This window comes from Lepidochelys kempii, chromosome 3 (genome assembly GCF_965140285.1).
Source record: "Lepidochelys kempii isolate rLepKem1 chromosome 3, rLepKem1.hap1, whole genome shotgun sequence".
NCBI lineage: Eukaryota > Metazoa > Chordata > Testudines > Cheloniidae > Lepidochelys > Lepidochelys kempii.
In genome coordinates this window covers 4,614,422-4,634,710 of record NC_136382.1, presented here as the reverse complement: position 1 = coordinate 4,634,710, position 20,289 = coordinate 4,614,422, and the positions used below count along the sequence as shown (strand labels likewise).

The 20,289-nt window shown below is 51.2% G+C and overlaps 1 protein-coding gene across 1 annotated transcript in view; it reads left to right on the top strand.

The window, feature by feature from the left end:
- Positions 1–20,289, top strand: part of SCARA5 (scavenger receptor class A member 5) — a 136,287-nt gene that overhangs the window by 99,175 nt on the left and 16,823 nt on the right. The window contains exon 7 of the mRNA XM_073335533.2: positions 7,751–7,798. Within this exon, the coding sequence (XP_073191634.1) occupies positions 7,751–7,798 (48 nt within the window). The remainder of the gene's footprint in view (positions 1–7,750; positions 7,799–20,289) is intronic.

The following is a 20,289-nucleotide window of genomic DNA, read 5'->3' as shown; positions in this document are numbered from 1 at the left end:
GATTTGTTGACTTTGCAATTTCAGAAAACAGAAATGTGACATTGGTCTGGCAGGAGCCACCAAGTGGCACTGTTACACAGAGTCTGGCATGTTGTTGTTCTTGGTGGGCATGTTATGGTCGGTCTTTGAAGAAATGCGGTGTTGTTGTTAGCATTGTAGTGCACGTCTATGAATAGAAGTGTTGCGGTTTGCAACCAGCAGCAAGTTAGACACACTGGGCAGCATTGGTGCCCTGCCTTAATCTCTCACACTAGGATCAATTCTTAGGGCAGAGTTGCTCCCTGGGAACGGGGCACTGATGTGGGCTGAGAGTCCTGGAAGAGGGGCTTGTCTACATGTCATTTGTGACCACCTCTGTTCCAGGACTGGTGCGGTGTAAAGAAACAAGCTGCACAAGCAATATGCCCAAACTCCACGTCACTGATGTCTGCTGCAGTGGGAGGCCAGCCTGCAAGGCCCCGACATCTGCTACCACTCAGCAGCGAGGCAACACTATGCGTCTCCCCCAAATTCCAGCCCTGCCACCCCTCTCTGGACCCTGGGGTGAATCCCCAGAACACATCCTACCACCTTTCATGCAGGGCTGCTGGAGCAATTTTCATAGTGGGAGTGCCGATGATGGAAACCATGTATCTGGTGTTTGTTATTACTACTTCAAGCAAAGGGGTGTGGCAACACCCCCAGCACACACAGTCCCAGCATGTCACGAGGCAAGTGTGCCCTGTCCCTGTTTTGGGATGGGGTCGGGGTCGTTACAGCCCCGCAGTTAAGTCCATTCAATCACCCTTAGCCTCGGGGTCATGCGGTCTCAGGGCCAAAGTCAATATGGCTGCCTTTCCCTCAGGGCTGTGTGGTGTACTAGCCAGAGTCAGTATGGACGTGCTGAGCCTTCTGGTAGGACAAATCTACAAACAGTCTAGGAAGCTCAGCCCTCAAGCAAGGCGGAGCTACAAGTAGTCTAAGGATCAGGGGCTCCCTGACCCTTTATGTGGGGCAGAGCAGTAGACAGTCTATCGCCTGGCGTTTTGGCTCAGATAGATGGCAAATGAACGCAGGCCTCTTGGCCTAGGATGGGGAGGCTGCCACCGCCGGGGTGGGGATGGCAGCAGGGATAGGAGGACCCAGGCCCACCCTACTCCACTGAGTCCCAGCCCAGGGCCCTAACAGTGGCGGATGGTTCTGCCACTGGGTCAGCAGGGATCTGACTGCAACATGCTGACAGCACCCAGACCAATGGTCAGCCCCCCTGGCCACTTCCTACCTCGTCTCCTAGTGTGGTGTGGAACAGGAGCACCAGCCGCTGCATCCATGGGACACTGGACATAGATCTCTTTCATGGTCCCCTCCCCAGCTGCTCCATCTCGGCCGCGTCCTTCGTCCTGCTGTTCTCTGTTCTGCACTCATCTGCTTTTCATCAGCAGAGCGGGCTCCAGGCAGGTTTCTTCCATTGGACACAGCTGAGGCAGGCCCTGGGAGCAATCGTCTTCCCAGAGCATCCAAGCTAAAGGGCAAGAATTTCCTGGATTTTTTTTCTTTGCAACTCGTGTGTGTTGTTACCACGCAGAGACCAAATAGAAGGACGTGTCAAAGCCGGGCCTGGATATTGCTCGTTGAAGGGCTCGGGCCCGGGGGCAGCTTGCGGATGATTCGCGGAGAGGACCAGCAATCAGGGTGGTGCCCTTTCGTTCCTCTTGTTGCTTCCCTTCCGGTGACCTGCCAACAGGTGCGGGAGGGAGGAGAAGCAAAGGGTTTTAATAGGGGACTGCGATCCAGTCTCTGGGTATCATGTGCATGCGCCTAGAGCAATAAACGAGTGCATTTTAAATGCATCTCAGATATGCCAGGGTTTTGTCCTGCAAGTTCCACTCAGGACGCAGTCCATAGGCAACAGCAGCAGCCGATGAAGGAGCAGCCCATGTTCCATGCCAGTTCTGGAATGGCCATACGTTGCGTATGATGCAGCATAGCTGGTAGGTTTGAGCACAGTACGTAGAACGGATGGGAATGTATAGGAAGATGGGTACCACCACCATGCTCCATCTAGGCCTCTCTCATGCCTCTGATAGTAGCCAACACCAGATGCTTCAGCGGGATGCTATGCACACCATTAGTAACAGCTGTGTTTGTGTAACCAGTGCTGTGACACTCTTGTCTGACCCGATTACGGCACCGCACATCAGTTGTGTGCACCTGGCATCATTCCTTCACCACGCCTTCTAACCATGTTTGTTTCAGAGCATGCTGGGAAAACTCTGGGCAGCTATCCCATACTGCCTCAGGAGGAGCCTGGGGGACATGCCTAGAGAGGGATGTCCTAATGCATAGAGGGAAGAAAAAACAGCCAGGCCATTCACACAAGCACAGTTCAGCAAAATAGCAGTGTGAGGACATGATTGCTGGAGGGCTGCCACATGCAATCCAAACCACTAACAGAGATGACACACTGTTCATTATCACGGTTACTAACCATATCTCAACCAGGTTGTGTCAGGACACAGCACCATGTTTAAAGCCAGCCTGGTTACAGAGTAGAGGCCTTAATTCACCAGGATCATGACTAGGGCTGGTCAAAAATTTTCCACCAAAACACCTTCTTTTGTTTTTTTACAGGAAAATGGGGTTTGACTAACCCACGTTTTTCGTGAGAAGTGCCTGATCTCCATGGAACATCTCGATATTTGGTCAAAAAGGCAAATGCCCCAAAACCTGAAATGTTTTTGGCCAAAACCGGAAAATTTCAATTCAAAATCATGCTGCTGCACTTCATGGGAGTTGTAGTTCAGATACCTTATGCTCACTCTCTCTTCTGTCAAAAACAACGAGGAGTCTGGTGGCACCTTAAAGACTAACCGATTTATTTGGGCATAAGGTTTTGTGGGTAAAAAACCCACTTCGTCAGATGCATGGAGTGCAAATTATAAATACAGGCATAAATATACTGGCACATGAAGAGAAGGGATTTACCTCACCAGTAGAGAACCAGTGATGACAGGGCCAATTCAATTAGGGTGGACGTGGTCCACTCCCACTAATTGAGGAGGAGGTGTCAATACCAAGAGAGGGAAAGTTGCTTTTGGAGTGACCCAGCCACTCCCAGTCCCTATTCAAGCCCAAATTAATGGTGTTAAATTTGCAAATGAATTCATAGAATCATAGAATAACAGAGTTGGAAGGGACCTCTGGAGGCCATCTAGTCCAACCCCCTGCCCAGAGCAGGACCAATCCCAACTAAATCATCCCAGCCAGGGCTTTGTCCAGCCTGATCTTAAAAACTTCTAAGGAAGGGGATTCCACCACCTCCCTAGGTAACGCATTCCAGTGTTTCACCACCCTCCTAGTGAAAAAATTTTTCCTAATATCCAACCTAAACCTCCTGCACTGCAACTTGAGACCATTACTCCTGTCCTGTCATCTGCTATCACTGAGAATAGTCTAGATCCATCCTCTTTGGATCCACCTTTCAGGTAGTTAAAAGCAGCTATCAAATCCCCCCTCATTCTTCTCTTCCGTAGACTAAACAATCCCAGTTCCCTCAGCCTCTCCTCATAACTCATGTGTTCCAGTCCCCTAATCATTTTTGTTGCCCTCCGCTGGACGCTTTCCAATTTTTCCACATCCTTCTTGTAGTGTGGGGCCCAAAACTGGACACGGTACTCCAGATGAGGCCTCACCAATGTCGAATAGAGGGGAACGATCACATCCCTTGATCTGCTGGCAATGCCCCTACTTATACACCCCAAAATGCCATTGGCCTTCTTGGCAACAAGGGCACACTGTTGACTCATATCCAGCTTCTCGTCCACTGTCACCCCTAGGTCCTTCTCTGCAGAACTGCTGCCTAGCCATTCAGTCCCTAGTCTGTAGCGGTGCATTGGATTCTTCCATCCTAAGTGCAGGACTCTGCACTTGTCCTTGTTGAACCTCATCAGATTTCTTCTGGCCCAATCCTCCAATTTGTCTAGGTCCCTCTGTATCCTATCCCTACCCTCCAGTGTATCTACCACTCCTCCCAGTTTAGTGTCATCCGCAAACTTGCTGAGGGTGCAATCCACACCATCCTCCAGATCATTAATGAAGATATTGAACAAAACCGGCCCCAGGACCAACCCTTGGGGCACTCCGCTAGATACCGGCTGCCAACTAGACATGGAGCCATTGATCATTACCCGCTGAGCCCGACAATCTAGCCAACGTTCTACCCACCTTGTAGTGCATCCATCCAGCCCATACTTCTTTAATTTGCTGACAAAAATACTGTGGGAGACCATGTCAAAAGCTTTGCTAAAGTCGAGGAATAACACGTCCACTGCTTTCCCTTCATCCACAGAACCAGTTATCTCATCATAGAAGGCAATTAGATTAGTCAGGCATGACTTGCCCTTGGTGAATCCATGCTGACTCTTCCTGATCACTTCCCTGTCGTCTAAGTGCTTCAGAATTGATTCCTTGAGGACATGCTCCATGATTTTTCCGGGGACTGAGGTGAGGCTGACTGGCCTGTAGTTCCCAGGATCATCCTTCTTCCCTTTTTTAAAGATGGGCAGTACGTGAGCCTTTTTCCAATCTTCTGGGACTTCCCCTGATCGCCATGAGTTTTCAAAGATAATGGCCAATGGCTCTGCAATCACATCCGCCAATTCCTTTAGCACTCTCGGATGCAACGCATCCGGCCCCATGGACTTGTGTACGTCCAGTTTTTTTAAATAGTCCTGAACCACTTCTTCTTTCACAGAGGGCTGGCCACCTCCTCCCCATGCTGTGCTGCCCAGTGCGGTAGTCTGGGAGCTGACCTTGTTCGTGAAGACAGAGGCAAAAAAAGCATTGAGTACATTAGCTTTTTTCACATCCTCTGTCACTAGGTTGCCTCCCTCATTTAGTAAGGGGCCCACACTTTCCTTGGCTTTCTTCTTATTGCCAACATACCTGAAGAAACCCTTCTTGTTACTCTTAACATCCCTCGCTAGCTGCAACGCCAGGTGTGATTTAGCCTTCCTGATTCCATTCCTACATGCCTGAGCAATATTTATATACTTATCCCTGGTCATTTGTCCAATCTTCCACTTCTTGTAAGCCTCTTTTTTGTGTTCAAGATCAGCAAGGATTTCACTGTTAAGCCAAGCTGGTCACCTGCCATATTTACTATTCTTTCTACATTGTAGAATTGTAGCTCTGCAGTTTCTCTTTGGAGTCTGTTTTTGAAGTTTTTGTGTTGAAGGATGGCTACTTTTAAATCTGTTACTGAGTGTTCAGGGAGACTGAAGTGTTCTCCTGCTGGCTTTTGTATGTTACCGTTCCTGATGTCTGATTTATGTCCATTTATTCTTTTACATAGAGACTGTCCAGTTTGGCCAATGTACATGGCAGAGGGGCATTGCTGGCACATGATGACGTATGTCATATTAGCAGATGTGCAGGTGAATGAGCCCCTGATGGTGTGGCTGGTGTGGTTGAATCGTCTGATGGTGTCGCTAGAGTAGATATGGGGACAGAATAGGCAATGAGGTTTGCTACAGGGATTGGTTCCTGGGTTAGTGTTTCTGTTGTGTGGGGTGTAGTTGCTGGTGAATATTTGCTTCAGGTTGGGGGGCTGTCTGTAAGCGAGGACTGGCCTGTCTCCCAAGGCCTGTAAGAGTGATGGGTCATCCTTCAGGATAGGTTGTAGATCATTGATGATGCGCTGGAGAGGGTTTAGCTGGGGGCTGTACGTGATGGCCAGTGGTGTTCTGTTATTTTCTTGGTTGGGCCTGTCCTGTTGTAGGTGACTTCTGGGTACCTGTCTCACTCTGTGGGCCGGGCTTTCTGGCTGGACTAATCAATTTTCCAACCAACAGTAAGCATGACCCTTAGATCAGGGGAGGGCAGATATTTCTTAGTCAGTCAGTCAGTCTGGAAACCCAGCTTAGTAGATCAGCTTGGTTCAGGGTGGGAAGGAAGAACTGAAATCCTTGCCAGCACTTTCAGAGTCAGCAGCAAAATTCAGATTTTCCCAGCTCATCTCATCTTGGTTTTTGTTCCTTCTATCCCAAAAATGTCCATAAACTTCCCCACTGCCCAGATTAACCTCTCTCGTCACCCACTTCCCAACTTGTCTCGCCTAACTACTGGGTACGGCAGGGGAGCGTACGCACAGATAAAATGAACATCTGCAGCATACATATCCCACATCTGCAGCTCGGATCCAAACCCCACATTCTCCATCACACGGTGGTACACCAGCCCTGTTCCTCTGAGCGGGACAACAGGTTCTTGCTAAGAGTCCTGCACTTAGGATGGAAGAATCCAATGCACCGCTACAGACTAGGGACCGAATGGCTCGGCAGCAGTTCTGCGGAAAAGGACCTAGGGGTTACAGTGGACAAGAAGCTGGATATGAGTCAACAGTGTGCCCTTGTTGCCAAGAAGGCCAATGGCATTTTGGGATGTATAAGTAGGGGCATTGCCAGCAGATCGAGGGGCGTGATCGTTCCCCTCTATTCGACACTGGTGAGGCCTCATCTGGAGTACTGTGTCCAGTTTTGGGCTCCACACTACAAGAAGGATGTGTAGAAATTGGAGAGAGTCCAGTGAAGGGCAACAAAAATGATTAGGGGACTGGAACACATGAGTTATGAGGAAGGCTGAGGGAACTGGGGATGTTTAGTTTAGTTTATGTTTAGTTTTAGTTTTAGTTCATGTTTATGTTTAGTCTACGGAAGAGAAGAATGAGGGGGGATTTGATAGCTGCTTTCAACTACCTGAAAGGGGGTTCCAAAGAGGATGGCTCTAGACTGTTCTCAGTGGTAGCAGATGACAGAACGAGGAGTAATGGTCTCAAGTTGCAGTGGGGGAGATTTAGGTTGGATATTAGGAAAAACTTTTTCACTAGGAGGGTGGTGAAACACTGGAATCTGTTACCTAGGGAGGTGGTGGAATCTCCTTCCTTAGAAGTTTTTAAGGTCAGGCTTGACAAAGCCCTGGCTGGGATGATTTAATTGGGGATCGGTCCTGCTTTGAGCAGGGGGTTGGACTAGATGACCTCCTGAGTCCCTTCCAACCCTGATATTCTATGATTCTATCATTCTAAGATTGCAGGCAGACCTTGGGCAAAACCCACGCCCTTGCCAACGACTAGCACAACACTGTCTGCCAGTGATGGGATTTAAACTCCGAGGGGAGGTTAGTGACAGTCAAGTGATGCCCAGGGCTCAGGCTGCATCAGGGTGAATTTCACCCTTTATCAACGTTTTGCCCTAACAAGCCCACAGCATATTTTGTAAGAATCTGGGTTTGCCTCAGTGTCCTAGGGCAAAATTTCCCCTCCCAGAACTGTTGGGCAGTGCAGGGGCTGCATTTCTACTCCAGGACCCTGTTTCAAGAGTGGCTCAGACTGTGTGCTCCAGAGGAAGAGATGCTGCTCTGACATTTAACTGTGTAATACTGTGTCCCAGGGAGAAGTCTCTTCCTCAGCTCAGCTGGCATTAGGTTTCGGACCTCCTCATATCTTATGCTGTCATTTGTATCCTCAGATATTGTTCTTCTCCATATAAATGTGAGTGTGAAATGAAAGAAATAAAGCACTGGTTGCCAAACAGGAAACGGCTCGTGAAATTAACATGTCCTGAATGTTCTCTTCCCCCAGAGTTTTCTGGCTTTATCTCCGTTTGGTTCCTGAGCCAGAGATATTTTAGCAGATCTGAAGCTTATCCACTTTCTTGCACTGTGATGCATTTAGTCCATCACCACCTGATATGATCTTTCTCTCATTTCTCAGGTGATCGAGGCCAGAAAGGAGAGAAGGGAGACAGAGGTGGCGAAACAGGTAAGCAGCTGCTATCCTGAGCGGTAATCCCTGTTGAGCTTCTCCCAAGGAGGTTCTATAGGCCCTTCTGTTGGTCTATTGTAGATACTGCAATGGGTAGAGGGGGTGAGGAATTGCTTCTTTATTCTCCCCCAACATGTAAGTGACTAGTCTGTGCCCTGAAGAATTAGATGGGAGTCCCACTTGCATGTCTTTTCGTGTCCCTTGTAGCTGTAGATCTTCTAGTCATAACATGATTGACTCCTCCTTAACAATATTCTGCCACTCTGTCTGGAGCTGCCCTGTGTGTAACACTGACATTTATACGCGGCCTGTGTTTATCCCTCTCTGCTGGGCTTCTTCAGTGTTCTCCTTCAGTATCCCTCCAGCTTAGTGTCCACTCCAGCCCTGCCTCCTCCGCTCTGAGGAGACTGTGCTACACCTGTGAAATGCTCCCCAGGCTTGGGTGTGGCTGAGACACAACTTCATGGTGCCAGGGCTCTTGGCTAGCCTGTGACATCAAGCTGCGTGATCAGAGAGGTTTTAAGGCAAAGGTTATTCTTCAGAGCAGTTCTCTTGAACCTTCTGTGCGCTAAGGGCTTGCCTACGTAAACAATTAGGCTGTGGCAAGCTGGGGTGTGAATCTAGCCTGTAACTAGTGTTAACCGTTTGTCAGAGCACTTTGAAGCAGGATGAGCTCAGATCACATTAACGAATGGTTCACGCGTGTCAGCAGGGCACACATGGACAGTTTAGTCCGCAGCAGGCTCGTGCTGGATTGAGTCACGCCCCAGCATGCTGCGGTCTAATGGTTCATGTGGACAAGCCCTAAAACAACCTGGACCTGTGATTCTCCACTGACGCAGCTCCTCTGGTGGTACCAGGGGCGGAGTCTGCGGTGTAGCCCTTTGCCACTGTGGAGTCGAAGCCTCTTCGGGCTGTTAAGGAAGCTAAGTAGCCATGAGGTGAGAGGCAAAGATTTAGTTGGGGATTGGTCCTGCTTTGAGCAGGGGGTTGGACTAGGTGACCTCCTGAGGTCTCTTCCAACCCTGATCTTCTATGATTCTATGATTCTACTGCCACGGATCAGGAAGAAACTGAGACAGAGAGCAAAAAGTGGGAGCAAATGATCCATAGTCATCATGGCCAGAGGTTACCACAAGGTTCTGTATGAGGACCAGTGTTGTTCACTGGTAATCTGGGAAAAGGGGAGGATAAAGTGGCAAGATCTGCAGATGACACACAATGAACTGGGTTAGACTCATTGAGTCTACAAGACTATGAGGCCACGTCTACCCTACAACGACCCAGCTACAGCTGTGCCGCCATGGTGCCGGAGAGTGGATGCTTCCTACATCGACGGAAGGGGCTTTTCCATTGCTATGAGTAATCCATCTCTCCGAGAGGTGGTAGGTAGGACACCTCACTGGGTCTACACTGGGGACTGTCTCCCTAACTACACTGCACAAGCGTGACATTTTTCACAGTCCCGAGTGATGTAGCTAGGTTGATCTAGTTTTTACATGGAGACCAGGCTCCATGCCAGCTGAAATTCAGTACTGACAAATGCCACGGTAATGCACCTTGGAAGACCTAATTCGGAGTGCTGGTACGCACTGCTGAGTCTTCCAACATGGAGGAGAAGAATTCTGCATGCCTGGAGACTGAGGTGGGAGGTAGACATATTTATCACCATACACACTTGTGTACCGATGGTGCAGCAATTCCAGCATAGCCCTTATTCCACTGCCCAGCATCTCCTATTAAGACTATTGGAATATTCAAAGCAAAATCTTCCAGCGCTGTTAAACAAAACATGTCAGGACTGATTCTGCTGCAGCAAAGGCTCTTGGCAGTAGAGGGTTGGCTTCATCAAGGCTAATCAGGATCAGGACGTTAATACCTGCAGCTGAGTCTGGCTTTCTGCCTCCCGGTTCTTCCCTGGAAATAAACAGGGTCAGTGGATCAAGTTCAAATCTGTGAATTCATTTGGCCGTGCACATTTATTTATTTTTACTGGCAAATTAAGCTTTTGCCTCTAAACTGGCTGTACAGTGCCAGAGTTGTGACCTTGTTCCTTCCCGGGCACAACCCTTCCAGAGCAGCCTGTCTTCAGGCTCCGGCAGTAATGAACACCAGACATCCCTTCCATGCACTAGTACTAGGGTGTTCTTTCACAAGGACAGCGTAGCATAGGGATGGGGCTTTGGGGCTGACCTAAGACTAACGCAATCAGGTGGTGACATGTCCTGGATGGGTCCCCTTTATAGTCTGGGCTGGGACTCTGGAACAACCACAGATCCCAGCTGAGCCATCCCAGGTTTTGCGTGAATATCCAGTGGGAGCTGGGACCAGATGTTATGGGGAGTGTTTAGCCACGCGTACACAGCTCTCCAGCCCAGCTGGATGTACTGCATAAAGCTGCTAGGTCTTTGCCTTAGCTAGCTGTGATGTATTCAACATAGGCTGGGATGCAGCAGTGGCAGAAGCCAGTGGCCTGGTGGGCTACCAATTAGTAAGTTGTAATAGCATGTGGGAGGAGGTGGGGTTCTGTTTCTTTCCCCAGATCAGTAGCAGGTGGTGGGGCCAATCCAGGAGAGGCTGCATCCAGCCTTCTTTCACCCGGAGGGTTGCAGCCATAACCAGAGGGCCCTGAGGATGGAGGAAGCGATAGGGAAGGGGAGCTGGCGGGAGGGGCTTGACAGGCTCACAAAACCCAGCCCCTGAAAAACACCAGGATGCAGATACAGACTCTGGATTCTTCCACCTGTGGAACCTGCCTCCCATGACAGATGTGCTCCATCAGAGCCAGGAAACAGCCGAGAACTTTCCCAGGGGCTGGACCTAGACTGTGGAACTCACTGCCACAAGAGACAACTCGACCCACGAAATGTAAGACTCATCCCTTTGACTTAGTTTTCCCACTGTACGTGCTTTGTGCAGACACACACGAACGACAGAGGCCTCTGTCATCAACCAGAGTTCTTTTTCCTGCCGCTGGGAAGGGAAGCAGAGCGAGAAATTGTTCTCTCTATTTTTTTTTTTAACTCCTCAGGAAGTGCTCAGACCTGGCATGAATGGGCCCTCTGAGTGGACAGAGTGTGAGCTGGGGCACTGGCAGGGAATAAAGCCTTCTCTGGAAGCATGAAATCACCACTTCCAGGAATGCATGATCCCTCCCCTGCAAGCTGGAGCAGGCTGAACTCTCAAATAGCCTCCTCATGCCTTTGAATGGCTTTTCCAAGAATCCCTGCCGTGCAGAGGCTGGCCTGGAGGAGGGACCAGCCAGAGAGTCCTCTTCTGGGAAATGAGAAATCCCAGAGAGTAACCAGTTCCCTGAAGCGGTTTTTATTCCGGGCGTGGGAGAGGGACAGGAGGGTAAGCCGTGACATTATCTATGGGGCAGAGATCCTGGAGGAGTAAACAGGGCCCAGGGAGTGACACGCTCTCATGCCCTGCGTATGCTTCTGCAGGGACGGGAGGAGTGAAAGGCTGGGAAATAGGGGCTGACTGGGGCCGCAGGACCGCCCGGAGGACAGAAGGCTCAACAGGCAGGAAGCAGTTAGTGCATCAAAAACAAAGGAGCCAGGCCATAGGCACCAACTCTGTGGGTGCTCTGAGGCTGAAGCACCCTCAGGAAAAACAAATAGGGGGTGCTCAGCACCCACCAGCCACAGCTGTTCAGCGGGGGCCGCCTATCGGCTGTTTGGCGGCTGGCAGGAGGCACTCGGGGGGAGCGCAGCGAGTAGCGAGCGGTGGGCGGGGGGAGGGGCAAAGCGGAGGCGGGAAGAGGTGGAGCGAGGGCAGGGCCTCGGGGGGGAGGGGCAGAGCAGGGGCGGGGCCTTGGCAGAAGGGGCGTGGCAGGGCAGGGCCTCGGGGAAGGGGCGGAGTTGGGGCGTGGCCTCGGGGCGGAGCGGGATTGGAGCACGCACCTGGAAAAATGTAAGTCGGCACCTCTGAGCCAGGCAATGAAAGGAGGTTACAGGGCCGGGGTAAAGCGGCCGCAGGATGTGGCCGAGCAACGGGGAGCAGAAAGCCTGAGGCATAGAGGGAAGGGGATCGATGGCGAGGGGCGCCGCCAGGGAGGAGCAGGGCTGAACTGGCCCAAAATGACCAGGTGGGCCACACCTGGGAACCATCCGGGGCTCCAGGTGCGGCCTCTGGAGCTAATTAGTAATGGAGCAGCTGAGCTGGGAGGAGGCTGCTCGCACCAGTGGGAAGGAGGGAGCTGCTGAGAAGAAAAGGAGTTCTCCCTAGAGAAGCCCTACAGCGGCTGAGGCTGGGAGGAACCCCCAGGGTAGAGCAGGCCTCGGCGCGGGGGCAAGCCCTGGGTGAGCCCCAAGAGACCTGCCCGGCTTAGGGCTGCCAGGCATCCGGTTTTCCACCAGAACGCTGGTCGAAAAGGGACCCTGGTGGCTCCAGTGAGCACAGCTGACCGTGCCATTAAAATTCCAGTTGGCAGCGCAGCAGGGCTAAGGCAGGCTCCCTGGCTCTGCGCGGCTCTCGGAAGCAGCTGGCATGTCTGGCTCCTAGGTGCAGGGGCGGCCACAGGGGCTCTGTGCGCTGCCCCACCCCAAGCGCCAGCTCTGCAGATCCCATTGGCCAGGAAATGCAGCCAATGGGAGCTGAGGGGGCGGCACCTGTGGGCACAGGCAGCGCGCAGAGCCCCCTGGCCCCTCTGCCTAGGAGCCAGAGAGACATGCTGGTCGCTTCCAGGAACCGTGCGGAGCCAGCTACGCTGCCAACCAGGAGCCATCTGAGGTAAGCGCCGCCCGCCCGGAGTCCACACCTCAACCCGCTCCCACACCCCAACTCCCTGCCCCAGCCCTGAGTCCCCTCCCGCACTCCGAGCCCCTCGGCCCCAGCCTGGAGCCCCCTCCTGCACCTCCAACCCCTCATCCCTGTCCCACTCTGGAGCCCGCACCCTCTGCGGGAGCCCTCACCCTTTCCCGCACCCCAACCCCCTGTCCCAGCCTGAAGAAAGCGAGTGAGGGTGCGGGAGAGTGAGCGACGAAGGGAGGGGGGACGGAGTGAGTGGGGGTGGGTCCTCAGGGAAGGGGCAGGGACCATGGCAGCAAGAGTGCGGTTAGAAAGTTGCCAACCCTAGCCAGGCTCCCTGGGGAAGAGAGACAGTGAGGGGAGCTCAGAGAAGGGAGCTGGCCTAGGTCTCTGGACCACAGCATCCTATAGCTATGACTGACTGGTCCTAGCGATCCCTGATTGGCTCCTGGATCCTATGTAAAACCATGGGGTGGGCATATCAGGAAGTGTCCAGGCAAGAATGTGGATCTCCAGCTCTTTTTTCCCCGCGCTCCCAGCTCTGGCTCCTGATTGATCCCTGGAATGCCATCATGGACCCTGGTACCTGGTATTGACCCTCAGCCGAATGCCTGACTCTGCCTCTGGGTCAGACTTTTGGCCTAACTCCTGACTTTGACACTGGCTCCGACCACTGGCTCAGTTCGGTTATCCCAAGCTCCTGGCACTAGTCCTGCCTATCTTTGCCCAGGGTCCTGACACCTTGAGCCTCCCATCCAAGTGCTAGCCTGGCTCAAACCTGCTCAGCGCTAACCAGAGCGCTGACCAACACAAAATCCTAGCAACTTAGGGCTGGAAGGGACCTTGAGAGGTCATCTAGCCCAGGTCCCCATGCTGAGGCAGGGCTAAGTAAACCTAGACCATCCCTAGCAAGTGTTCGTCTGACCTGTTCTTACAAGCCTCCCAGGGAGATCCCATAACCTCCCTTGATAACCTGTTCCAGAGCTTAACACCCCTTCTCATCAGAAAGTTTTCCCTAATATCTAGCTTAAAGCTTCCATACTGCAAACTAAGGCAATTAAGGAGCAGGCTGACCCAGAGGCGGATTTGAGTACGGGCTTCTTTATTGCGATACTTGTTCCCCTTGACCCAATTGTCGAGGAAGCACTGGATTAGTTACAGCACACTCTCTTTATCTAAGTTAGTATTTAAATTCCTACATTTACTGAAGTGAGCTGTAACTCACGAAAGCTTATGCTCAAATAAATTGGTTAGTCTCTAAGGTGCCACAAGTCCTCCTTTTCTTTTTGCGAATACAGACTAACACGGCTGTTACTCTGAAACCTACATTTACTACAACACCCTAAAACCCTTTACGAAGTAAGAGAAACACCCATACGATTAGTAGACCCACCCCTATCGTTCACAGCAGTACGCATGTTATACAGGCATTGTTACCTTGAAAATACATTTCTTTGCAGTCATTTGTTGCTACAAATTCCCTGAATCCACGGGTTCTCAGGGGAGGGAGGGAGGGGCCGTGACCCAGGGCTCGCTTGTGTAGCTGGGAAAGAAGGGAGGGGGAGATAACACCTCTTTACACAAAGGGGTTGGTTGTTGTTTTTTAGACAACTACTTATGCAGCTGCAAGGCTTATCAATTCTCAACAACAGGGAAGGGAAAAATATGGCAACTTATTTATTAAACAAAGCAATGCTGCCTGTCTGTGCCTTTCTTCCCTAATGCCATGTCAGCCTACCAGCAGCTCCCCATGTCTTCACTTAACCCTAACATCTCCCAACACTCTCGTCCTGTCCTTGATGGACATGGAGTGCAAACAATCACCGCTCTTTCGGCAACCACCTTTTTATGTATTTAATGACTGTTATCATGTCTCCACCATCTGAGCTGGCTTTTCTCAAGACTAAACAGGCCCAGTGGTTTTAACCTTTCCTCAGAGGTCAGGTTTTCTAAACCTTTGATCATTTTTGTTCTTCTCCTCTGGACTCTCGCCCATTTGTCCACATCTTAAAGTGCGGTGCCCAGAACTGGACACGGTGCTCCAGCGGAGGCCTCACCAGTGCCTAGCAGGGCGGGACGGTCGCCTCCCGTGTCTTACGTCCAATGCACCGGTTAATGTGCAGCATTTGAGAGCACTGCAGTCAGAGGCAATCAAAGCTGCTGTGGGAAGGGCTGACACCCAAAAACCCTCTCTGTCGCCAGAGGCTCACCCTGTTATCATGTGTCCCTTCCTCACATGCAAGCAGCGCTGCAGCCTCCATATCAAAGAGCAAACTCCGACCTGCGTACGATAACGACGGTGGCTTTGAGACATTCTGCAGCAGAAAGTCTTCCTCTAGTGGGAGTGAACTCTTCTGTTCCAGGGCATCAATTCTGTTCCACTTCCTTACCAAGCAGATGGTCCCAATTATCCAGAAGGCGATGATATCTTGGTGCAGCTGTAGAGAATCAGGCCCTTGTTTTCTTAGCCACTCGGGTTTATTTCGCGTTTCCTTTCTTGTTTTTCTTTCTGGGATGGGAGGGGAGCGGGGGTTGGAAGCAATTGACGCAGTAAAAACAAACATGCGAAAGGAATGGAAATCTCAGGGGTTTATTGGGTATGGTGCAGAAGGAACAAATAATCCCCCATGCGCTGGGAAGTTGTTCCAAAAGACACAAGGCCAGACCATTTTGCAGGCAGTAGAATCATAGAATATCAGGGTTGGAAGGGACCTCAGGAGGTCATCTAGTCCAAGCCCCTGCTCAAAGCAGGACTGACCCCAACTAAATTATCCCAGCCAGGGCTTTGTCAAGCTTGACCTTAAAAACCTCTAAGGAAGGAGATTCCACCACCTCCTTAGGGAACCCATTCCAGTGCTTCACCACCCTCCTAGTGAAAAAGTTTTTCCTAATATCCAACCTAAACCTCCCCCACTGCAACTTGAGACCATTACTCCTCGTTCTGTCATCTGCCACCCCTGAGACCAGCCGAGCTCCATCCTCTTTGGAACCCCCCTTCAGGTAGTTGAAGGCTGCTATCAAATCCCCCCTCACTCTTCTCTTCTGCAGATGAAATAAGCCCAGTTCCCTCAGCCTCTCCTCATAAGTCATGTGCTCCAGTCCCCTAGTCATTTTTGTTGCCCTCCGCTGGACTATTTCCAGTTTTTCCACATCCTTCTTGTAGTGTGGGGCCCAAAACTGGACACAATACTCCAGATGAGGCCTCACCAATGTCAAATAGAGGGGAATTATCATGTCCTTCGATCTGCTGGCAATGCCCCTACATCCCAAAATGCCATTGGCCTTCTTGGCAATTGCAGTATGGGCTTCTATACCCATACTAGCTTCAATCAAGCGTGCGTGACTAAAAATAAACCCAGCGCAGACTGGCCCTGCAAGTACACCCCCAGCGGCCCGGGAGTGTGTGTACAGCCCACACCAAGCCCGTGTTGCTGCATCTTCACTGCTATGTTAAGTCTTGAGAAAAGAAGACTAAAGGAGGAGGACCTGGTAGTCTTCAAATTAGATCAAATCTGTCACAAAGAGGACAGAGATTGATTGTTCTGCACATCCACTGAAGGTAGGACAAGAAATAAATGTCTTAGTCAGCAGGAAGGGAGAGTTAGGTTCAATATTGGGAAACACTTTCTAACTCTCAGGGGAGTTAAGCTCTGGAACAGGCTTCCAAGGGAGGTTGTCACTGGAGGGTTTTAAGAACAGGGTTGGTCTAGGTTTACTTGGTCCTGACTCAGCACAGGGTCCTGACTTGATGACTCCTTGAGGCTCCTTCAAGACCAACATTTCTATGGTTCTCTTTCAGTCCCACTCGTTAGATTCAAGCTAGCACAGGTATGTGCTCCTGAGCTGCAGTGCAGACAGACCCATAGCGAGGGGCAGCTCCTGCCCTGAGGAGCTCACCATCTAAGCAGCTGAGAAAGATAAAGGAAGGATTTTGAGCTTCATTTTACAGATGGGGAATGAAGGTCCAGAGAAACAAAGTGACTGGCCAAGGTAGGAATTGAACCTACAGCTCCTATGTCCTAGTCCAGAGCCCCAAGGCCAGCTACCTACTGCAGGAAGGATGTCCTTAGCCACTTGACTCTTCCTGCCCTTGCCCTGCCCCTGTAGAGGTGCACTGATGATATAATGATGCTTTGCAGCAGGGAGGCAGAGATGGGGTATCTACACGTCTGGGTTTAGACTTTGAGCTTTTTAGATCGTAAGCTCTTCAGTGCAGGCGCCCGGCTTTGCTAGGTGTTTGTACAGCTCCACGCACACTGCTGACCCTGGTGTCAGATGGCCTTGCAGGTGAGGCACTGGATGGTGTGTTCCATCCCTCGTGAGCCAGGGCTCTTGTGAGCCGAGGCCAGTTTGTTATTGTCGGGTTGCTCATTTGGGCTGGGCTGGGCTGGGCACGCGGGTTTGTTGTTGCAGGGCAGCTTGTCAGAACGGACTCGCTGGCGTTGGTGTCTTGGGTTTGGTTTTCTTAACCCTATGAATGATGTCCTGGATCTCGCCCACAGACAGAGCGGAAGAGGGTTCTCAGATGCTCCCGTCTGTCTCACTGTAGCTCTGTTACCCGCCCTCGCCCTAAGGCTTAATGGAAATGTCCCCTTCCCAAGAGCCTGTCCCGCTTCAGCCCTGGTCTGCCCTGGGGAGGGCACAGTGAGCACTCTGCCTTTAGCACAGAGCAAGCTTTGAGGAGGCTTATCCCCAGCCAAGCCCCATCCCCTGCACATGGCACGGAGCCATAATAAACCCCCCACACGGGAGAGAGGAGCTGGCCACCGGAGAGACACCTGACTGGCGTCTCATTGAGTGGTACGAGATCTCTCCTCGGCACTGCAGGGAAGGTCCTGTCAGGGGCACCGTCAGGGGGCAGCAAAGGGGCATAGCTGTGGCCAGGCTCAAAGTGGGAAGACATCTGTTGGCACATCTGAACAGCCTGGATCTCCTTGTCTGGAGCCTCCAGACTCCCCCTCTGTCTGGCCAATGGGAGAAGCGGCCGTGGCTGGTGCTCCCCTCCCCTGCTGACCATCACGGTTTGTCCAGAGATGTGCATTTATGGGGCCTTTGCGAATTCAAAGCAAAACTCAGTTTGCAAAGCTGAGCTCAGCGGGGATGGGCTGGGCACTAAGAGCCCTGGAGCGGGTCTGCTCCGCTGGGAAATACATGCCCTAGTTCAGGCCAGATCATGGCACTCTGGAGTCCTGGGCGGGCAGGGGCCTCTTTGGGAACAGCAAAGCTTCTTTCCTCCCCCCGCCCTAAGCCCCTAGAGAAGCAGGGGTGTCCCCAGCTCCTCCCAGCAGCTGGAGTGTTTCTGGTCGAGGGTTGAGTCAGGCAGGCAGCCCTCTTCTTCTGCCAGACCGGTGTTGGTGCAGGGGCCCTGGAACGCTGGCTTTTAGGAGCCAGCACCCCACTGAGACACATGAGACAGTTCCCCTCCTCTCAGAGCCATTGCTTCGGGATCTCTGCAGACTGGAGCTATGTCTGCCCTACGAGGGAGGGGAGTGATTCCCCGGCTCGCATACTCAGGCTAGCTCCCATCGATCTAGTACACGTATAAACGGCAGTGCAGCCGTGGTAGCACGGGTACCAGAAGGGGAGGCCCAGCTGAGCCATGCCGCACACAAACCCACCGGCAACCGGTGGGTACGTAATTGACGTGGCTGAGGCCTGCCGCTGCTGCCCGTGCTCCCGCGGCTACACTGGGATTTATACTCACGCTAGCTCAGCAGAGGCACCCGAGCAGGGGAATGCCCCACCGAGCTCCGAGTGTAGACGTAGCCTCAGGCGGGCGTCCCTGTGTTGGTGACGCACAAGCCACATTTGCAACCGCGACGGTTAGAAACTGGCTTTCCATTCAACTTTCTTTTTCAATGAAATCATGTGACTCCCGGAGTTTTGGGGCCTGTAGTGTCTATGGCTGAATCCAGCTGCTGGACATACCAAATACCTCCGGGCGTGCCGTTAATGTAGACACAGCCGCGCCATCTCCGGAGTAAAATGGTTACACGGTAGTGAAAATGTGCCGATGGTTAAAAGCACGAGCCTGCTTAGGTATTTGGTTCTCAGTCGCCTCCTAGTAACAGTCACAGATGTGATGCAACGGCTCCAGGGAAAAGATCCTCTTTTCTGGCCACGAGTTTCTTCTCAATAGGACACAAGGCCATAAGCAGCCAGCACTCCCCAGGGCCCCGGGCTCGCCAGGGGTCCTCAGAGCAGACATGTGAATGGTTTCAAGATGTCTCGAGCCCACTGTATTTCACAGGAAGCACAGACCTCACCAAGCTTGACAGGCAATGACTGGTCACAGAGCTTGCTTATACACACCAGATGTGTCCATCGTAAGGTCCTTTAATGCTCTGCCAGGTATGGCTGAGGTTAGCTGAAATAGGGTATTTACACTATCACGCTGTCTTTGAAGTCCAGTAAGGGTCGGTCTGTTAAGTGTCTCTGCATCATACTGTTTTGCTAATTGCCTAACCCGAACATGTAACAACATGGTCATCTGGCTGTCCGTTAGTTACAACAACTGGCCGTGGTTGATTTGGAATTTTTGAGTCGTCTTCTTGTTCTGAATCTGCTATCGGAAGAGTTTGCTCTGTTGATTGTTCTTTCTGTGGAACAAACTGTAGATGTTGAGGGTTTCTACTGAACTCTCCATTGTTGGTCTCAGTTACACATGATCGGGTGCTGAATTATTTCTCTTTATGACAGCTGGAATTGTCCGTCCTTTTTCTCCAACCAGTTTGGCATGAACACGGTCACCAAGTTCTAGACCTGGCAGTTCTTTGAGTGACATAGGTAGTAAAAGTGTGCGTTAGCTCTTGTAGCCTTTTTATCCAATTTGGCAACTCTTTTCATGTCTGCCCACTTGGAGAGAGAATCTTTTCCAAAAGTTGGAACAGTAATTTTGAGTTGTCTTCCCATCAGGAATTGTGCTGGACTATATCCAGTAGCCACTATTGGTGTGGATCTGTGACTCAGAAGAACGGGAATGGATCTTCCCGCTGTAGGATTTTCTTGGCTGTCTGTACAGCTCAGTCTCTCTGTTTGCTTGTGGGTAATGTGGGCTGCTAGTAATCAAAATCATATTTCATTCAGAATGACTTAAATTCTGCTGCAGTGACTTCTGGTCCATTGTCCATCACTAATTGTCCTGGAATACTGAAGTGAGCAGAAGTGCACTTCAGTTTCCCAGTAACACTGTGATACATTACATCGTTCAAGTACATTATTTCTGTATATCTGGAAAAATAGTCCACTACAACCAGGTAATGATGTCCTCTGAATTCACATAAATCTGCAACTCCTCTTTTTCAAGGTCTCTCTGGTAAGGGTGTTTGTACGCTGTACAGTGCAGCATTGTCTCTGAAGTTGATTTGTACTCCACCTCCTCTCAAAAGTCCAAGATCATCAAATACTCCATTGAGTTCTTCTGCCTTTCTCACTAGGCCCATCCTGGCTGCCATGCTGTGGCTGAGCAGGCTGTTGATCTGCGTTCTTTGATCACAGGGTCCTTTAACCCTGAATGCAAAGCTTTTGTCTTTGTAAGTTGTTTCTGTGATGACCTGGCCCTTGCAGTTCAGAATCCCTGCAGGGCTAGTCAGAGCTGTGTCAGGTGACTCCAGCTCTGGGAGGGGTTGAAGGTGATTATAAGTTATTCTCAGGTAACTGTGTGTCAGCTCCTGAATCAATTTTAAAGTCAGTAGTCTTGCCATGACTATTCAGTTTCACTCTCCAGGCAGGAT